This window comes from Lucilia sericata, unplaced genomic scaffold (assembly GCF_015586225.1).
Source record: "Lucilia sericata isolate MDLA Ls3-8-SP2 unplaced genomic scaffold, ASM1558622v1 Contig000836F_arrow, whole genome shotgun sequence".
In the NCBI taxonomy this organism is placed as follows: domain Eukaryota; kingdom Metazoa; phylum Arthropoda; class Insecta; order Diptera; family Calliphoridae; genus Lucilia; species Lucilia sericata.
This window is the reverse complement of record NW_023994828.1, coordinates 30,781-51,197: the sequence shown is the minus strand read 5'-3', so window position 1 is coordinate 51,197 and position 20,417 is coordinate 30,781. Positions and strand designations below refer to the sequence as shown.

Genomic DNA, 20,417 nt, shown 5'->3' with positions numbered 1-20,417 from the left:
CTGCAATTTACTGAATAGTTGATATTCTAGAAATACTCTTACATTCAGTTACAAATTTAAAAAATGCAAATATTTCACAAATTCTTTATAAAAATTTGATATATCTTGCAAAATTCTAAAAGGTCAACCAAATGGTGAAATATTTCACAAAATCTTGCCATGCACTAAACATTTGATTTTCTAGAAACAAAAGTAGGAATATCCTGCAAATTTCTAAAAAGTCAACTGAGTAGTAAATATTTCACAAAATCTTGAAAATTACTGAGCAGTTAATTTTTATGACTTTTTCTAAAAAGTCAAATTAATAGTGAAATATTCCACAAAATCTTCTAAATAGTAATATTATATTTCACAAAATCTTGCAGCTGAACAGTTGATTTTCTAGAAACAGTCTTACATTTAGTTACAAATTTAAAAAAAATGCACAAATTTCACAAATGTTTAGTGAAATATTTCACAAATGTAGAAATATCTTTTATATTTCTAAACATTCAACTGAATAGTGAAATATTTCACAAAATATTGTTGTGTCCAAAAAATTAATTTTCAGTATTCTTATAATTAAAAATATCATTACAATTTGGAAAATAACTTATCCCCAAGTGGGACTCGAACTCGAGCCTGAAGAATATTCATTTAATAATATTAATATCACAGTTCGAAGAAATCGATAATCTTAATATATAAACACACTGGGCACAGTGGATATATGTACATGTTTAATGCACTGCTGTTGATTCACGACTGAAAAGGATCAACAGAAATAAACAAAACATACAAAAAACAAAAAGTGTTGCTTAATTGCTAACTGACAGTTGGCTAAAGCAGCGACAAAGAGTAATGATAGATAAGAATACAACACTGAAAAAAGCTCGTAAACTTCGATCTAACTCAATAAAGTAGAATGAAATTGGAATAAGGACTTTGTTACAATTCCCATATTCCATTTCTTCAAAACTTGTGAGTTAAATAGATGATGTTTACAAGTGACATAACATATGGCACAAGAAGATTGCTGATGAGGAGCCGTAGCGGGCCCGAAAATGCATTCCATTCTGCTGTTGTGTCCAAAAAATTAATTTTCAGTATTCTATAATTAAAAATATCATTACAATTTGGAAAATAACTTATCCCCAAGTGGGACTCGAACTCGAGCCTGAAGAATATTCAATTAATAATATTAATATCACAGTTCGAAGAAATCGATAATCTTAATATATTTCACAAAATTTTCGAATTTTGTCAAAGATTTATTTTAGAAAGTCACTCAAGTAGTGAAATTTTTCACAAAATCTTGTGATTTACTGAATAGTTGTTATTCTAGAAACTGTCTTATATTCAGTTATGAATTTAAAAAAAAATACAAAGATTTCTCAAAATCTAAATATTCTAAAATATTTCTTAAATTCGCTATAAAAATTTGAAATATTTGCAAAATTTAAAAAAGCCAAATTATAGCGAAATATTTCACAAAATCTTGAAAATTACTGAACAGTGAAATATTTCACAAAAGTTGAAATATCTTGTAAATTTCTAAAAAGCTTTCTCAAATTCTTTATAAAAATTTGATATATATTGCAAAATTCTAAAAAGTCAACAAAATGGTGAAATATTTCACAAAATCTTTTTTTCTAGAAACAAAGGTAAGAATATCTTCCAAATGTCTAAAAAGCTAACTGAATAGAGACATATTTCACAAAATCTTTTAATTCTGTCAAAGATTTCTTTTAGAAAGGCATATAAAAATTGAAATATTTCACCAAATCTTGCAATTAACTGAATAATTGGTATTCTAGAAATAGTCTTACATTCAGTTACAAATTTAAAAAATACAAAGATTTCTCAAATTCGTTATAAAAATTTCATATATCTTGCAACATTCTAAAAAGTCAACCAAATGGTGAAATATTTCACATAAATAGTGAAATATTTCACAAAATCCTGCAATTTACTGAATAGTTGATATTCTAGAAACAGTTTTACATTCAGTTACAAATTTAAAAATGTAACGATTCTTTATACAAATTTGATATATCTTTCAAAATTCTAAAAAGTCAACCAAATGATGAAATATTTCACAAAATCTTGTCATGAACTGAACAGATGATTTTCTGGAAACAAAGGTAAGAATATCTTGCAAATTTCTTAAAAGCTAACTGAATAAAGACATATTTCACAAAATCTTCTAATTCTGTCAACGATTTCTTGTAGAAAGTCTCATAAATAGTTAAATATTTCACAAAATCCTGCAATTTACTGAATAGTTGATATTCTAGAAATAGTGTTACATTCAGTTACAAATTTAAAAAATGCAAATATTTCTCAAATTCTTTATAAAAATTTGATATATCTTGCAAAATTCTAAAAAGTCAACCAATTTACTGAATAGTTGATATTCTAGAAATAGTGTTACATTCAGTTACAAATTTAAAAAATGCAAATATTTCTCAAATTCTTTATAAAAATTTGATATATCTTGCAAAATTCTAAAAAGTCAACCAAATGGTGAAATATTTCACAAAATCTTGCAATGCACTATACAGTTGATTTTCTAGAAACAAAAGTAGGAGTATTTTGCAAATTTCTGAAAAGTCAACTGAATAGAGACATATTTCACAAAATCTTTAAAATTAGGACTTTTTCTAAGTCAAATGAATAATGAAATATTCCACAAAATCTTCTAAATAGTGAAATATTTCACAAAATCTTGCAGCTGAACAGTTTATTTTCTAGAAACAGTCGTACATTCAGTTACAATTTTAAAAAAATGCACAAATTTCACAAATGTAGAAATATCTTTTATATTTCTAAACATTCAACTGAACAGTGAAATATTTCACAAAATCTTGGAATTTTGTCAACTATTTATTTTAGAAAGTCACTCAAGTAGTGAAATATTTCACAAAATCTTGTGATTTACTGAATAGTTGTTATTCTAGAAACTGTCTTACATTCAGTTACGAATTTAAAAAAAATACAAAGATTTCTCAAAATCTATATAAAAAGTTAAAATATCTTGCCAACTTCTAAAATATTTCTCAAATTCGCAAAGTCTTCGAATTTTGTCAACGGCTTATTTTATAAAGTCACATAAATAATGAAATATTTCCCAAGATCTTCCAATTTACTGAAATTTCAAAAAATGTCTAAAAGCTCAACTGAGTAGTAAAATATTTCACAAAAGTAGAGATGTCTTGCAAATTTATGAAAAGTCAAATGAATTGTCAAATATTTCACATAATCTTGCCTGAACACTGAACAGTTGATTTTCTAGAAACAAAGGTAAGAATATCTTCCAAATTTCTAAAAGCTAACTGAATAGAGACATATTTCACAAAATCGTTTAATTCTGTCAACGATTTCTTTTAGAAAGGCACATACATAGTGAAATATTTCACAAAATCCTGTAATTTACTGAATAGTTGATATTCTAGAAATAGTCTTACATGCAGTTACAAATTTAAAAAATGCAAAGATTTCACAAATTCTTTATAAAAAATTTATATATCTTGCAAAATTGTAAAAAGTCAACAAAATGGTGAAATATTTCACATAAATAGTGAAATATTTCACAAAATCCTGCTATTTACTGAATAGTTGATATTCTAGATACAGTCTTTCATTCAGATACAAATTTAAAAAAAAATTCAAAGATTTCTCAAATTATTTTTCTTTTTCTAGAAAGTCAACAAATAGTGACTTATTTATAAAAATCTTGTAGCTGAACAGTTGATTTTCTAGAAAATGTATTACATTCAGTTACACATTTAAAAATATGCAAAATTTTCACCAAATCTCTATAAAATGTAAAAATATCTTGCAATTTTCTAAAAAGTCAACTTAATAGAGACATATTTCACAAAGTCTTCGAATTTTGTCAACGGCTTATTTGATAAAGTCACATAAATAGTGAAATATTTCCCAAAATCTTGCAATTTACTGAGATTTCTAAAACCTCAACTGAGCATTAAAATATTTCACAAAAGTAGAAATATCTTACAAATTTATGAAAAATCAAATGAATAGTCAAATATTTCACATAATCTTGCCATGCACTGAACAGTTGATTTTCTAGAAACAAAAGTAGAAATATTTTGTAAATTTCTAAAAAGCTAACTGAATAAAGACATATTTCATAAAATCTTTTAATTCTGTCAACGATTTCTTTTAGAAAGTCACATAAATAGTGAAATATTTCACAAAATCCTGCAATTTACTGAATGTATTCTAGATATTCTAGAAATAGTCTTACATTCAGTTGCAAATTTAAAAAATGCAAAAATGTCTCAAATTCTTTACAAAAATTTTATATATCTGCAAAATTTTAAAAGTCAACCAAATGAAATATTTCACAAAATCTTGCCATGCACTGAACAGTTGATTTTCTAGAAACAAAGGTAAGAATATCTTGCAAGTTTCTAAAAAGCTAACTGAATAGAGACATATTTCACAACATCTTTTAATTCTGTCAACGATTTCTTTTAAAAAGGCACATAAATATTTCAAATTTTCACAAAATCCTGCAATTTACTGAATAGTTGATATTCTAGAAATACTCTTACATTCAGTTACAAATTTAAAAAATGCAAATATTTCACAAATTCTTTATAAAAATTTGATAATCTTGCAAAATTCTAAAAGGTCAACCAAATAGTGAAATATTTCACAAAATCTTGCCATGCACTAAACATTTGATTTTATAGAAACAAAAGTAGGAATATCCTGCAAATTTCTAAAAAGTCAACTGAGTAGTAAATATTTCACAAAATCGTGAAAATTACTGAGCAGTTAATTTTTATGACTTTTTCTAAAAAGTCAAATTAATAGTGAAATATTCCACAAAATCTTCTAAATAGTAATATTATATTTCACAAAATCTTGCAGCTGAACAGTTGATTTTCTAGAAACAGTCTTACATTTAGTTACAAATTTAAAAAAAATGCACAAATTTCACAAATGTTTAGTGAAATATTTCACAAATGTAGAAATATCTTTTATATTTCTAAACATTCAACTGAATAGTGAAATATTTCACAAAATTTTCGAATTTTGTCAAAGATTTATTTTAGAAAGTCACTCAAGTAGTGAAATTTTTCACAAACTCTTGTGATTTATTGAATAGTTGTTATTCTAGAAACTGTCTTATATTCAGTTATGAATTTAAAAAAAATACAAAGATTTCTCAAAATCTAAATATTCTAAAAAATTTCTTAAATTCGCTATAAAAATTTGAAATATTTGCAAAATTTAAAAAAGCCAAATTATAGCGAAATTTTTCACAAAATCTTGAAAATTACTGAACAGTGAAATATTTCACAAAAGTTGAAATATCTTGTAAATTTCTAAAAAGCTTTCTCAAATTTTTTATAAAAATTTGATATATATTGCAAAATTCTAAAAAGTCAACAAAATGGTGAAATATTTCACAAAATCTTTTTTTCTAGAAACAAAGGTAAGAATATCTTCCAAATTTCTAAAAAATTAACTGAATAGAGACATATTTCACAAAATCTTTTAATTCTGTCAAAGATTTCTTTTAGAAAGGCATATAAAAATTGAAATATTTCACCAAATCTTGCAATTAACTGAATAACTGGTATTCTAGAAATAGTCTTACATTCAGTTACAAATTTAAAAAATAAACATTTGATTTTCTAGAAACAAAAGTAGTAATATCCTGCAAATTTCTAAAAAGTCAACTGAGTAGTAAATATTTCACAAAATCTTGAAAATTACTGAGCAGTTAATTTTTATGACTTTTTCTAAAAAGTCAAATTAATAGTGAAATGTTCCACAAAATCTTCTAAATAGTAATATTATATTTCACAAAATCTTGCAGCTGAACAGTTGATTTTCTAGAAACAGTCTTACATTTAGTTACAAATTTAAAAAAAATGCACAAATTTCACAAATGTTTAGTGAAATATTTCACAAATGTAGAAATATCTTTTATATTTCTAAACATTCAACTGAATAGTGAAATATTTCACAAAATTTTCGAATTTTGTCAAAGATTTATTTTAGAAAGTCACTCAAGTAGTGAAATTTTTCACAAACTCTTGTGATTTATTGAATAGTTGTTATTCTAGAAACTGTCTTATATTCAGTTATGAATTTAAAAAAAATACAAAGATTTCTCAAAATCTAAATATTCTAAAAAATTTCTTAAATTCGCTATAAAAATTTGAAATATTTGCAAAATTTAAAAAAGCCAAATTATAGCGAAATTTTTCACAAAATCTTGAAAATTACTGAACAGTGAAATATTTCACAAAAGTTGAAATATCTTGTAAATTTCTAAAAAGCTTTCTCAAATTTTTTATAAAAATTTGATATATATTGCAAAATTCTAAAAAGTCAACAAAATGGTGAAATATTTCACAAAATCTTTTTTTCTAGAAACAAAGGTAAGAATATCTTCCAAATTTCTAAAAAATTAACTGAATAGAGACATATTTCACAAAATCTTTTAATTCTGTCAAAGATTTCTTTTAGAAAGGCATATAAAAATTGAAATATTTCACCAAATCTTGCAATTAACTGAATAACTGGTATTCTAGAAATAGTCTTACATTCAGTTACAAATTTAAAAAATACAAAGATTTCTCAAATTCGTTATAAAAATTTCATATATCTTGCAACATTCTAAAAAGTCAACCAAATGGTGAAATATTTCACATAAATAGTGAAATATTTCACAAAATCCTGCAATTTACTGAATAGTTGATATTCTAGAAACAGTTTTACATTCAGTTACAAATTTAAAAATGTAAAGATTCTTTATACAAATTTGATATATCTTTCAAAATTCTAAAAAGTCAACCAAATGATGAAATATTTCACAAAATCTTGTCATGAACTGAACAGATGATTTTCTGGAAACAAAGGTAAGAATATCTTGCAAATTTCTTAAATGCTAACTGAATAAAGACATATTTTACAAAATCTTCTAATTCTGTCAACGATTTCTTGTAGAAAGTCTCATAAATAGTTAAATATTTCACAAAATCCTGCAATTTACTGAATAGTTGATATTCTAGAAATAGTGTTACATTCAGTTACAAATTTAAAAAATGCAAATATTTCTCAAATTCTTTATAAAAAATTGATATATCTTGCAAAATTCTAAAAAGTCAACCAAATGGTGAAATATTTCACAAAATCTTGCAATGCACTATACAGTTGATTTTCTAGAAACAAAAGTAGAAATATCTTGCAAATTTCTGAAAAGTCAACTGAATAGAGACATATTTCACAAAATCTTTAAAATTAGGACTTTTTCTAAGTCAAATGAATAATGAAATATTCCACAAAATCTTCTAAATAGTGAAATATTTCACAAAATCTTGCAGCTGAACAGTTTATTTTCTAGAAACAGTCGTACATTCAGTTACAATTTTAAAAAAATGCACAAATTTCACAAATGTAGAAATATCTTTTATATTTCTAAACATTCAACTGAACAGTGAAATATTTCACAAAATCTTGGAATTTTGTCAACTATTCATTTTAGAAAGTCACTCAAGTAGTGAAATATTTCACAAAATCTTGTGATTTACTGAATAATTGTTATTCTAGAAACTGTCTTACATTCAGTTACGAATTTAAAAAAAAATACAAAGATTTCTCAAAATCTATATAAAAAGTTAAAATATCTTGCCAACTTCTAAAATATTTCTCAAATTCGCAAAGTCTTCGAATTTTGTCAACGGCTTATTTTATAAAGTCACATAAATAATGAAATATTTCCCAAGATCTTGCAATTTACTGAAATTTCAAAAAATGTCTAAAAGCTCAACTGAGTAGTAAAATATTTCACATAAGTAGAGATGTCTTGCAACTTTATGAAAAGTCAAATGAATTGTCAAATATTTCACATAATCTTGCCTGAACACTGAACAGTTGATTTTCTAGAAACAAAGGTAAGAATATCTTCCAAATTTCTAAAAGCTAACTGAATAGAGACATATTTCACAAAATCGTTTAATTCTGTCAACGATTTCTTTTAGAAAGGCACATGCATAGTGAAATATTTCACAAAATCCTGTAATTTACTGAATAGTTGATATTCTAGAAATAGTCTTACATTCAGTTACAAATTTAAAAAATGCAAAGATTTCACAAATTCTTTATAAAAATTTGATATATCTTGCAAAATGGTGAAATATTTCACATAAATAGTGAAATATTTCACAAAATCCTGCTATTTACTGAATAGTTGATATTCTAGATACAGTCTTTCATTCAGATACAAATTAAAAAAAAATTCAATGATTTCTCAAATTATTTTTCTTTTTCTAGAAAGTCAACAAATAGTGACTTATTTATAAAAATCTTGTAGCTGAACAGTTGATTTTCTAGAAAATGTATTACATTCAGTTACAAATTTAAAAATATGCAAATTTTTCACAAAATCTCTATAAAAAGTAAAAATATCTTGCAATTTTCTAAAAAGTCAACTTAATAGAGACATATTTCACAAAGTCTTCGAATTTTGTCAACGGCTTATTTGATAAAGTCACATAAATAGTGAAATATTTCCCAAAATCTTGCAATTTACTGAGATTTCTAAAACCTCAACTGAGCATTAAAATATTTCACAAAAGTAGAAATATCTTACAAATTTATGAAAAATCAAATGAATAGTCAAATATTTCACATAATCTTGCCATGCACTGAACAGTTGATTTTCTAGAAACAAAAGTAGAAATATTTTGTAAATTTCTAAAAAGCTAACTGAATAGAGACATATTTCATAAAATCTTTTAATTCTGTCAACGATTTTTTTTAGAAAGTCACATAAATAGTGAAATATTTCACAAAATCCTGCAATTTACTGAATGTATTCTAGATATTCTAGAAATAGTCTTACATTCAGTTGCAAATTTAAAAAATGCAAAAATGTCTCAAATTCTTAACAAAATTTTATATATCTTCAAAATTTTAAAAGTCAACCAAATGAAATATTTCACAAAATCTTGCCATGCACTGAACAGTTGATTTTCTAGAAACAAAGGTAAGAATATCTTGCAAGTTTCTAAAAAGCTAACTGAATGGAGACATATTTCACAACATCTTTTAATTCTGTCAACGATTTCTTTTAAAAAGGCACATAAATATTTCAAATTTTCGCAAATTCCTGCAATTTACTGAATAGTTGATATTCTAGAAATACTCTTACATTCAGTTACAAATTTAAAAAATGCAAATATTTCACAAATTCTTTATAAAAATTTGATATATCTTGCAAAATTCTAAAAGGTCAACCAAATGGTGAAATATTTCACAAAATCTTGCCATGCACTAAACATTTGATTTTCTAGAAACAAAAGTAGGAATATCCTGCAAATTTCTAAAAAGTCAACTGAGTAGTAAATATTTCACAAAATCTTGAAAATTACTGAGCAGTTAATTTTTATGACTTTTTCTAAAAAGTCAAATTAATAGTGAAATATTCCACAAAATCTTCTAAATAGTAATATTATATTTCACAAAATCTTGCAGCTGAACAGTTGATTTTCTAGAAACAGTCTTACATTTAGTTACAAATTTAAAAAAAATGCACAAATTTCACAAATGTTTAGTGAAATATTTCACAAATGTAGAAATATCTTTTATATTTCTAAACATTCAACTGAATAGTGAAATATTTCACAAAATTTTCGAATTTTGTCAAAGATTTATTTTAGAAAGTCACTCAAGTAGTGAAATTTTTCACAAACTCTTGTGATTTATTGAATAGTTGTTATTCTAGAAACTGTCTTATATTCAGTTATGAATTTAAAAAAAAAATACAAAGATTTCTCGAAATCTAAATATTCTAAAAAATTTCTTAAATTCGCTATAAAAATTTGAAATATTTGCAAAATTTAAAAAAGCCAAATTATAGCGAAATTTTTCACAAAATCTTGAAAATTACTGAACAGTGAAATATTTCACAAAAGTTGAAATATCTTGTAAATTTCTAAAAAGCTTCTCAAATTCTTTATAAAAATTTGATATATATTGCAAAATTCTAAAAAGTCAACAAAATGGTGAAATATTTCACAAAATCTTGCCATGCACTGAACAGTGGATTTTCTAGAAACAAAGGTAAGAATATCTTCCAAATTTCTAAAAAGCTAACTGAATAGATACATATTTCACAAAATCTTTTAATTCTGTCAACGATTTCTTTTAGAAAGGCATATAAAAAGTGAAATATTTCACCAAATCTTGCAATTTACTAAATAATTGATATTCTAGAAATAGTCTTACATTCAGTTACAAATTTAAAAAATGCAAAGGTTTCTCAAATTCTTTATAAAAATTTGATATATCTTGCAAAATTCTAAAAAGTCAACAAAATGATGAAATATTTCACAAAATCTTGCCATGCACTGAACTGTTGATTTTCTAGAAACAAAGATAACAATATCTTCAAATTTCTAAAAAGCTAACCGAATAGAGACATATTTCACAAAATATTTTAATTCTGTCAACAATTTCTTTTAGAAAGGCACAAAAATAGTGAAGTATTTCACAAAATCCTGCAATTTACTGAATAGTTAATATTCTAGAAACAGTCTTACATTCAGTTACAAATTTAAAAAATGCAATATTTTCACAAAATATCTATAAAATGTAAAAATATATTGCAATTTTCTAAAAAGTCAACTTAATAGAACATATTCCAAAAAATCTTCGAATTTTGTCAACGACTCATTGAATAAAGTCACACAAATAGTGAAATATTTCACAAAATCTTGCGATTTACTTAAATTTCAGAAAATTTCTAAAAGTTCAACTGAGTAGTAAAATATTACACAAAAGTAGAAATATCTTACAAATTTATGAAAAGTCAAATGAATAGTCAAATATTTCACAAAATCTTGGCATGCACGGAACAGTTGATTTTCTAGAAACAAAAGTAGAAATATCTTGTAAATTTCTAAAAAGCTTTCTCAAATTCTTTATAAAAATTTGATATATATTGCAAAATTCTAAAAAGTCAACAAAATGGTGAAATATTTCACAAAATCTTGCCATGCACCGAACTTCCAAATTTCTAAAAAGCTAACTGAATAGAGACATATTTCACAAAATCTTTTAATTCTGTCAACGATTTCTTTTAGAAAGGCATATAAAAGTGAAATATTTCACCAAATCTTGCAATTTATTTTCTAGAAATAGTCTTTCTTAAATAGTCTTACATTCAGTTACAAATTTAAAAAATACAAAGATTTCTCAAATTCTTTATAAAAATTTGATATATATTGCAAAATTCTAAAAAGTCAACCAAATGGTGAAATATTTCACATAAATAGTGAAATATTTCACAAAATCCTGCAATTTACTGAATAGTTGATATTCTAGAAACAGTCTTACATTCAGTTACAAATTTAAAAAATACAAAGATTTCTCAAATTCTTTATAAAAATTTGATATATATTGCAAAATTCTAAAAAGTCAACCAAATGGTGAAATATTTCACATAAATACTGAAATATTTCACAAAATCCTGCAATTTACTGAATAGTTGATATTCTAGAAACAGTCTTACATTCAGTTACACATTTAAAAAATGCAACGATTTTTCAAAATTCTAAAAAGTCAACCAAATGATGAAATATTTCACAAAATCTTGTCATGAACTGAACAGATGATTTTCTGGAAACAAAGGTAAGAATATCTTGCAAATTTCTAAAAATCTAACTGAATAAAGACATATTTCACAAAATCTTCTAATTCTGTCAACGATTTCTTTTAGAAAGTCACATAAATAGTTGATATTCTAGAAACAGTCTTTCATTCAGTTACAAATTTAAACAAAAATTCAAAGATTTCTCAAATTATTTTTCTTTTTCTAGAAAGTCAAACAAATAGTGACCTATTTATAAAAATCTTGTAGCTGAACAGTTGATTTTCTAGAAATAGTATTACATTCAGTTACAAATTTAAAAAAATGCAAAATTCTAACAAAATCTCTATGTAAAAATATCTTGCAATTTTCTAAAAAGTCAACTTAATAGACACATATTTCACAAAGTCTTCGAATTTTGTCAACGGCACATTTTATAAAGTCACATAAATAGTGAAATATTTCCCTTATGAAATCTTGAAATTTACTGAAATTTCAAAAAATTTCTTAAACCTCAACTGAGTAGTAAAATATTTCACAAAAGTAGAAATATCTTACAAATTTATGAAAAATCAAATGAATAGTCAAATATTTCACAAAATCTTGGCATGCAGGGAACAGTGGATTTTCTAGCAACAATGGTAAGGATGTCTTCCAAATTTCTAAAAAGCTAACTGAATAGATACATATTTCACATATAAAAAGTGAAATATTTCACCAAATCTTGCAATTTACTAAATAATTGATATTCTAGAAATAGTCTTACATTCAGTTACAAATTTAAAAAATGCAAAGGTTTCTCAAATTCTTTATAAAAATTTGATATATCTTGCAAAATTCTAAAAAGTCAACAAAATGATGAAATATTTTACAAAATCTTGCCATGCACTGAACAGTTGATTTTCTAGAAACAAAGATAACAATATCTTCAAATTTCTAAAAAACTAACTGAATAGAGACATATTTCACAAAATATTTTAATTCTGTCAACAATTTCTTTTAGAAAATAAGTATTTCACAAAATCCTGCAATTTACTGAATAGTTAATATTCTAGAAACAGTCTTACATTCAGTTACAAATTTAAAAAATGCAATATTTTCACAAAATATCTATAAAATGTAAAAATATATTGCAATTTTCTAAAAAGTCAACTTAATAGAACATATTCCAAAAAATCTTCGAATTTTGTCAACGACTCATTGAATAAAGTCACACAAATAGTGAAATATTTCCCAAAATCTTGCGATTTACTTAAATTTCAGAAAATTTCTAAAAGTTCAACTGAGTAGTAAAATATTACACAAAAGTAGAAATATCTTACAAATTTATGAAAAGTCAAATGAATAGTCAAATATTTCACAAAATCTTGGCATGCACGGAACAGTTGATTTTCTAGAAACAAAAGTAGAAATATCTTGTAAATTTCTAAAAAGCTTTCTCAAATTCTTTATAAAAATTTGATATATATTGCAAAATTCTAAAAAGTCAACAAAATGGTGAAATATTTCACAAAATCTTGCCATGCACCGAACTTCCAAATTTTCCAAATTTCTAAAAAGCTAACTGAATAGAGACATATTTCACAAAATCTTTTAATTCTGTCAACGATTTCTTTTAGAAAGGCATATAAAAAGTGAAATATTTCACCAAATCTTGCAATTTATTTTCTAGAAATAGTCTTTCTTAAATAGTCTTACATTCAGTTACAAATTTAAAAAATACAAAGATTTCTCAAATTCTTTATAAAAATTTGATATATATTGCAAAATTCTAAAAAGTCAACCAAATGGTGAAATATTTCACATAAATAGTGAAATATTTCACAAAATCCTGCAATTTACTGAATAGTTGATATTCTAGAAAAAGTCTTACATTCAGTTACAAATTTAAAAAATACAAAGATTTCTCAAATTCTTTATAAAAATTTGATATATATTGCAAAATTCTAAAAAGTCAACCAAATGGTGAAATATTTCACATAAATACTGAAATATTTCACAAAATCCTGCAATTTACTGAATAGTTGATATTCTAGAAACAGTCTTACATTCAGTTACACATTTAAAAAATGCAAAGATTTTTCAAATTCTTTATAAAAATTTGATATATCTTTCAAAATTTCTGTGTTCATCTATAGTGGATAGACGTGTTTTAAATCGCTCTCACAGGAAAATAACATTGTGAATATAAATTCTTAATAAAAATATAAAAAAAGATAAGTAACAGCGAATGGACGCTAATTAAATACATACTTATTTATTTTTAATATTAAAAATACATTTAAATTAAATAAATTGTCGTTTTTGTTAATGCAATTATTAACAAAACAATTTATAAAAAAGCAAAAAGTATACAAAAAGAAAAAAATAACAACAAAACCTTAAATAGAGTGTAGTGTGTGTTATTGTGCATGAGTTTCTCTAACTCTCCAACAAGTGAAAGGAGGCTCAGTAGCAATGGAAAAAATGCATACTTTGTTATGAGCTCTCCATGCAACAACAACAATAATTATGACCCAAAAAATCATAAAAACTATTTAAGTGTAAGAACAACAACAAACGAGAGATCTCCTCTCTCAAGTGCGCCAAAACAGAACAATTGTGTAGATAATAGCGCAAAAGAAAAAATAAATAAACAAACAACAGAGTCAAAAACAACAACAAACGAGAGATCTCCTCTCTCAAGTGCGCCAAAACAAGACAATTGTGTGGAAGACAAAGCAAAAGAAAAAATAGATAATCAAACAACTGATTCAATGGTTGATGTAAATAGTAATGCTAATGTGAACAATATCACAAATAGTACCAATAACAATATTAACACTGTGAAAACCATTAATGATAAGGAGGGTCACTCAAGCCCAATGTCAAAGAATACTGGTGCCATACCAAAAAATACTCCACATTTATTGAGCTCGCATAAAACGCAAAAGATCCAAACGGGAATGGACCGTTTTGTCACTTATGCAAAACGTAAGTCCAGCCCTAGGACTTCAAAATTGGAACCAAATCCAAAACAAGCGAAAACAAATTCCGTAAGTCAAAATCGTTTTGCACTGCTTGATAACCAAGAAAGTGAAAAAGTACCATCCATGACTTTAAAAGACCAAAAGCCACCTCCCCTCTATTTGCGCGAACCTACCACCAATCTATTGGTAAATAAGTTGTCCCAACTTGTAGGCAAAGAAAATTTCCATGTAGTCTCTCTACGGAAAGGAAACATTCAGGAAACAAAAATACAGACTTATTCAGAAAAGTCTTTTAGAACAATAGTTGATAGTTTTGATTCTGAGAAAAGAAATTATTACACGTATCAACTAAAAAGTGCAAAGGGTTTGACAGTAGTTATCAAAGGTGTAGACAGCTCTGTACCAACTGATGACATTAAAAAGGCGCTAGAGTCTGAAGGTTATGAAGTGAAGTCCATTCACAATATATTTAACAAGGACAAAATTCCCCAACCAATGTTTAGAGTTGAAATTACTTTTAACTCTTCACAATTGAAAAAAAAGGGTGATACTCATCCAATATACAGTTTAAGATATCTTCTCAATCGCAAAATAACTGTAGAGGAACCCATTAAGCGCAGAGGTCCTCCTCAATGCCATCTGTTTGTGTGAGATGCGGAGACATCCATAAGAGTCAAGATTGTCCTTACCCAAAAACAGATAACAATAAAAGAAAATGCAGTAACTGTGGTCAAAATCACACTGCTAACTATCGCGGATGTCCAGTATATCTACACATCCAACAATCAAATAAGGCCAGAAGACCTTTATATGCTCAATATAAAGCTTCTAACTTCCCAAGCCTTCCTAATACTTCTAGTGCTCAATATAGAAGTATCACAAATAAAAGCAATCAGAATAAATCGTATGCCCATACGACAAAAGAGGGTTCCGTTACCCAAATGAATGCAAATCAAACTTCTAGTGCCCAATATAGAAGTCTTACAAATAAGAATAATGAGAATTTGCAATCAAACAATGAAAATAATGCCCCATTATTTTCATATGCACATGCATTAAAAGAGGGTGTGCCTGCACCCGAAACAAATTCTCAAAGCTCTATTGAGAATCTAATTCAAACCATGAACAGTTTCATGGCAAATATGCAAAATATGTTTCAACAATTAATGCAGAATCAAGAATGCTCATGCAGATCCTGCTAAATAAAAAATGAATTCTCTAAGAATTTGTTTTTGGAATGCTAACGGCCTTAGCCAACACAAGAATGAAGTAGAACAATTCCTGCTACTTCAGGAAATTGACGTACTACTCGTCTCTGAAACACACTTTACCCTAAAGAATTGTTTCAGAATTAATGGATACTACACTTATGATACAAAACATCCAAGTGGCAGAGCCCTTGGTGGAACAGCCATTTTAGTGAGAAAAAATATTAGACATTTCCCAATGCCAGAATACAAAAAGGACCATATCCAGGCCACCTCTATAAATATACCTGATAGTCGAGTTACAATATCTTCAATATATTGTCCTCCTAGGTATAATGTTAATCGAGAGCAGTTTCTCGAATACTTTAAAACTCTTGGCCCAAGATTCATAGCAGCTGGTGATTATAATGCAAAACATACATTTTGGGGCTCTCGCCTCATTACTCCCAAAGGCAGACAATTGCTAGAAGCAATATCGTACAACAGACTAGATGCCATACCTAGTGGCCAACCTACCTATTGGCCTACAGACCTCAATAAGATTCCCGATCTAATTGACTTTGCTGTAATCAAAAATATAAAACGAGAATTTATTTCAGTGATCCCTTCATTGGACCTCTCGTCAGACCACTCGCCTACAATATTAACGTTATTAGAAACCCCAAATAAATTGGAAAACTATTGTTCTTGTTTCCCTAACAAGAAAACGAACTGGTTAAAGTATAAAATGTATGTTAGCTCACACCTGCCACAAAACATTTCATTGAAGAATGACCATGAAATACAATTCGCTGTCGATATATTTACGGATATCTTACAAGATGCTGTCAAAGTGTCTACACCCCCAGTCACCTTGGGAGACTTCAAAAAATCGAAATGTCCTAGGAACATTGAGTCTCTTATTAAAGAAAAGAGAACACTCAGACGTCAATGGCAACAATCACGATCTCCAAACATAAAGGTTAAACTTAATCAGTGCCAAAGAAGACTTCACATCGCTTTAAAGGATAATAAGGAATCTAATCTGAGAAATTATCTCAAAAACTTAGACCCTACTAAGAAAACAGAATATAGTCTCTGGAAAGCTGTTAAAAATATGCAGTGCCCTATTGCATATGAGTCACCTATACGCCTCCAGAATGGTCAATGGGCAAGAAATACGTCAGAAAAAATTGAAGCATTCGCCAATCACTTGGAGAATGTGTTTACTCAAAATGATACAGATTCTTCTATTAGTGCTAACATTATAAATAATGTGGTTCCACACCCAATAAAATTCCGGTTCTCTACCGTGAAGATGACAATCAAAGGTCTAAAGGCAGGAAAATCACCTGGTATAGATAAAATTACTACCACGATGATAAGTAACCTGCCCAATTCAGCACTGAGAATTATTTTGTTCATCTTTAACTCGATGCTACGTATTGGATACTTCCCTAACTCATGGAAAGTATCCGAGATTGTTATGATACCAAATACCGGGGAAAGATGTCACTCAAGTGACATCATACCGTCCCATTAGCCTGTTGTCTTTATTCTAAAAACTTTTTGAAAAGTTATTGCTTGAAAGCCTTTTAGTACACTTTAACGATAATCGCATTATTCCTGGCCATCAGTTTGGTTTCAGAAGAAAGCACAGCACTATCGAACAGGTACATCGAATAACAACTCTTATTCGGAAGGCCTTCGAGAGCAAGCAATATTGCTCTGCATTATTCATAGATATTTCTCAAGCTTTTGATAAAGTCTGGCACGATGGACTAATACACAAAATTATCACATTACTACCTGCGAATGTTCACAAACTGCTTAAAAATTACATATATGAAAGATCTTTTCAAATCAGATCTAAAGATGTGATCTCTTCACGTCGAAAAATATCTGCTGGAGTACCCCAGGGGAGTATTCTAGGTCCGCTCCTATATATTTTATATACTGCAGATATGCCAACGAGCGCACTGACTCACACATCTACATTTGCGGATGATACCGCTTTTGTAAGCATGCATGCAAACCCTTCAATAGCTTCTGAACAACTCCAGTTTCACATCGGCGAATTGGAAAAATGGCTGGACAAATGGAAAATAAAAGTCAATGCTACAAAATGTACTCACGTTACATTTACTTTAAGAAGGGAAAATTGTCCTCCCGTGCAGATAAACAATATAAAAAGTCCTGAACAAAGCCATGTGAGATATCTTGGTATCCACCTTGATCGCCGCTTAACATGGACTCACCACATTGAAGCCAAGGTTACACAAATAAAATTAAAGTCAGCTCAATTGTACTGGCTAATTGGACCACGGTCTGCTCTAGACTTGGAGTACAAAGTGCTTTTGTACAAAACAGTTATAAAACCGATATGGCTATACGGCATTCAACTGTGGGTAACAGCCTCCTCATCTAATGTTGAAAAATTACAAAGAAAGCAGTCAGCACTGTTAAGGTCAATAACAGGTGCCCCGTGGTACATTCGCAATAGTAATATTCATAGGGATCTCAATGTCCCCATAATACGCGAGGAGATCAAACTCTCTTGTTTAACCTACCTGTCGAAACTAATGCTGTCATTTGAGGGTCATAGACGACTGAGAAGAACGGAAACATTGGATTTTGCCAGATAATCAAATTATCGAGAACTTTTGTTGAAATTACAGTGGCAATAACGACGTTAGTTATAGTTTAGGTTAAGATTTCAATACTTATTGTAAATTTCTATGTAAGAAAGATTCAATAAATAATAACTAAAATGAAAAAAAAAAAAAAAAAATCTTTCAAAATTCTAAAAAGTCAACCAAATGATGAAATATTTCACAAAATCTTGTCATGAACTGAACAGATGATTTTCTGGGAACAAAGGTAAGAATATCTTGCAAATTTCTAAAAATCTAACTGAATAAAGACATATTTCACAAAATCTTCTAATTCTGTCAACGATTTCTTTTAGAAAGTCACATAAATAGTTGATATTCTAGAAACAGTCTTTCATTCAGTTACAAATTTAAACAAAAATTCAAAGATTTCTCAAATTATTTTTCTTTTTCTAGAAAGTCAAACAAATAGTGACCTATTTATAAAAATCTTGTAGCTGAACAGTTGATTTTCTAGAAACAGTATTACATTCAGTTACAAATTTAAAAAAATGCAAAATTCTAACAAAATCTCTATGTAAAAATATCTTGCAATTTTCTAAAAAGTCAACTTAATAGACACATATTTCACAAAGTCTTTGAATTTTGTCAACGGCATATTTTATAAAGTCACATAAATAGTGAAATATTTCCCATAATCTTGAAATTTACTGAAATTTCAAAAAATTTCTTAAACCTCAACTGAGTAGTAAAATATTTCACAAAAGTAGAAATATCTTACAAATTTATGAAAAATCAAATGAATAGTCAAGTATTTCACAAAATCTTGGCATGCAGGGAACAGTTGATTTTCTAGAAACAAAAGTAGAAATATCTTGTAAATTTCTAAAAAGCTAACTGAATAGAGACATATTTCATAAAATCTTTTAATTCTGTCAACGATTTATTTTAGAAATTCACACAAATAGTGAAATATTTCACAGAATCCTGCAATTTACTGAATAGTTGATATTCTAGAAATAATCTTACATTCAGTTACAAATTTTAAAAAATGCAAAGATTTCTCAAATTCTTTAAAAAAATTTGATATATCTTGCAAAATTCTAAAAAGTCAACCAAATGATGAAATATTTCACAAAATCTTGCCAAGCACTGAACATTTGATTTTCTAGAAACAAAAGTAGAAATATCTTGTAAATTTCTAAAAAAAAAATTTGATATATATTGCAAAATTCTAAAAAGTCAACAAAATGGTGAAATATTTCACAAAATCTTGCCATGCACCGAACTTCCAAATTTTCCAAATTTTTAAAACGCTAACTGAATAGAGACATATTTCACAACAGTTGATTTTCTAGAAATAAAGATAAGAATATCTTCCAAATTTCTAAAAAGCTAACTGAATAGAGACATATTTCACAAAATCGTTTAATTCTGTCAACGATTTCTTTTAGAAAGGCACATACATAGTGAAATATTCCACAAAATCCTGCAATTTGCTGAATAGTTGATATTCTAGAAATAGTCTTACATTCAGTTACAAATTTAAAAAATGCAAATATTTCTCAAATTCTTTATAAAAATTTGATATATCTTGCAAAATTCTAAAAGGTCAACCAAATGGTGAAATATTTCACAAAATCTTGCCATGCACTAAACATTTGATTTTCTAGAAACAAAAGTAGGAATATTTTGCAAATTTCTAAAAAGTCAACTGAGTAGTAAATATTTCACAAAATCTTTAAAATTAGGACTTTTTCTAAGTCAAATGAATAATGAAATATTCCACAAAATCTTCTAAAAAGTGAAATATTTCACAAAATCTTGCAGCTGAACAGTTTATTTTCTAGAAACAGTCTTACATTCAGTTACAAATTTAAAAAAAATGCACAAAAATATCTTGCAATTTTCTAAAAAGTCAACTTAATAGACACATATTTCACAAAGTCTTCGAATTTTGTCAACGGCTTATTTTATAAAGTCACATAAATAATGAAATATTTCCCAAAATCTTGCAATTTACTGAAAT

The 20,417-nt window shown here is 27.0% G+C and overlaps 1 protein-coding gene across 1 annotated transcript; it reads left to right on the top strand.

Moving 5' to 3' along the window:
• Positions 1-14,376: 14,376 nt before the first annotated feature.
• Positions 14,377-14,775, top strand: LOC119608443 (the record flags this gene model as incomplete). Its single annotated transcript, XM_037962867.1, has 1 exon — positions 14,377-14,775. A coding segment is annotated over exon 1 (399 nt), but the record flags the coding sequence as incomplete, so codon positions are not given.
• Positions 14,776-20,417: the final 5,642 nt, after the last annotated feature.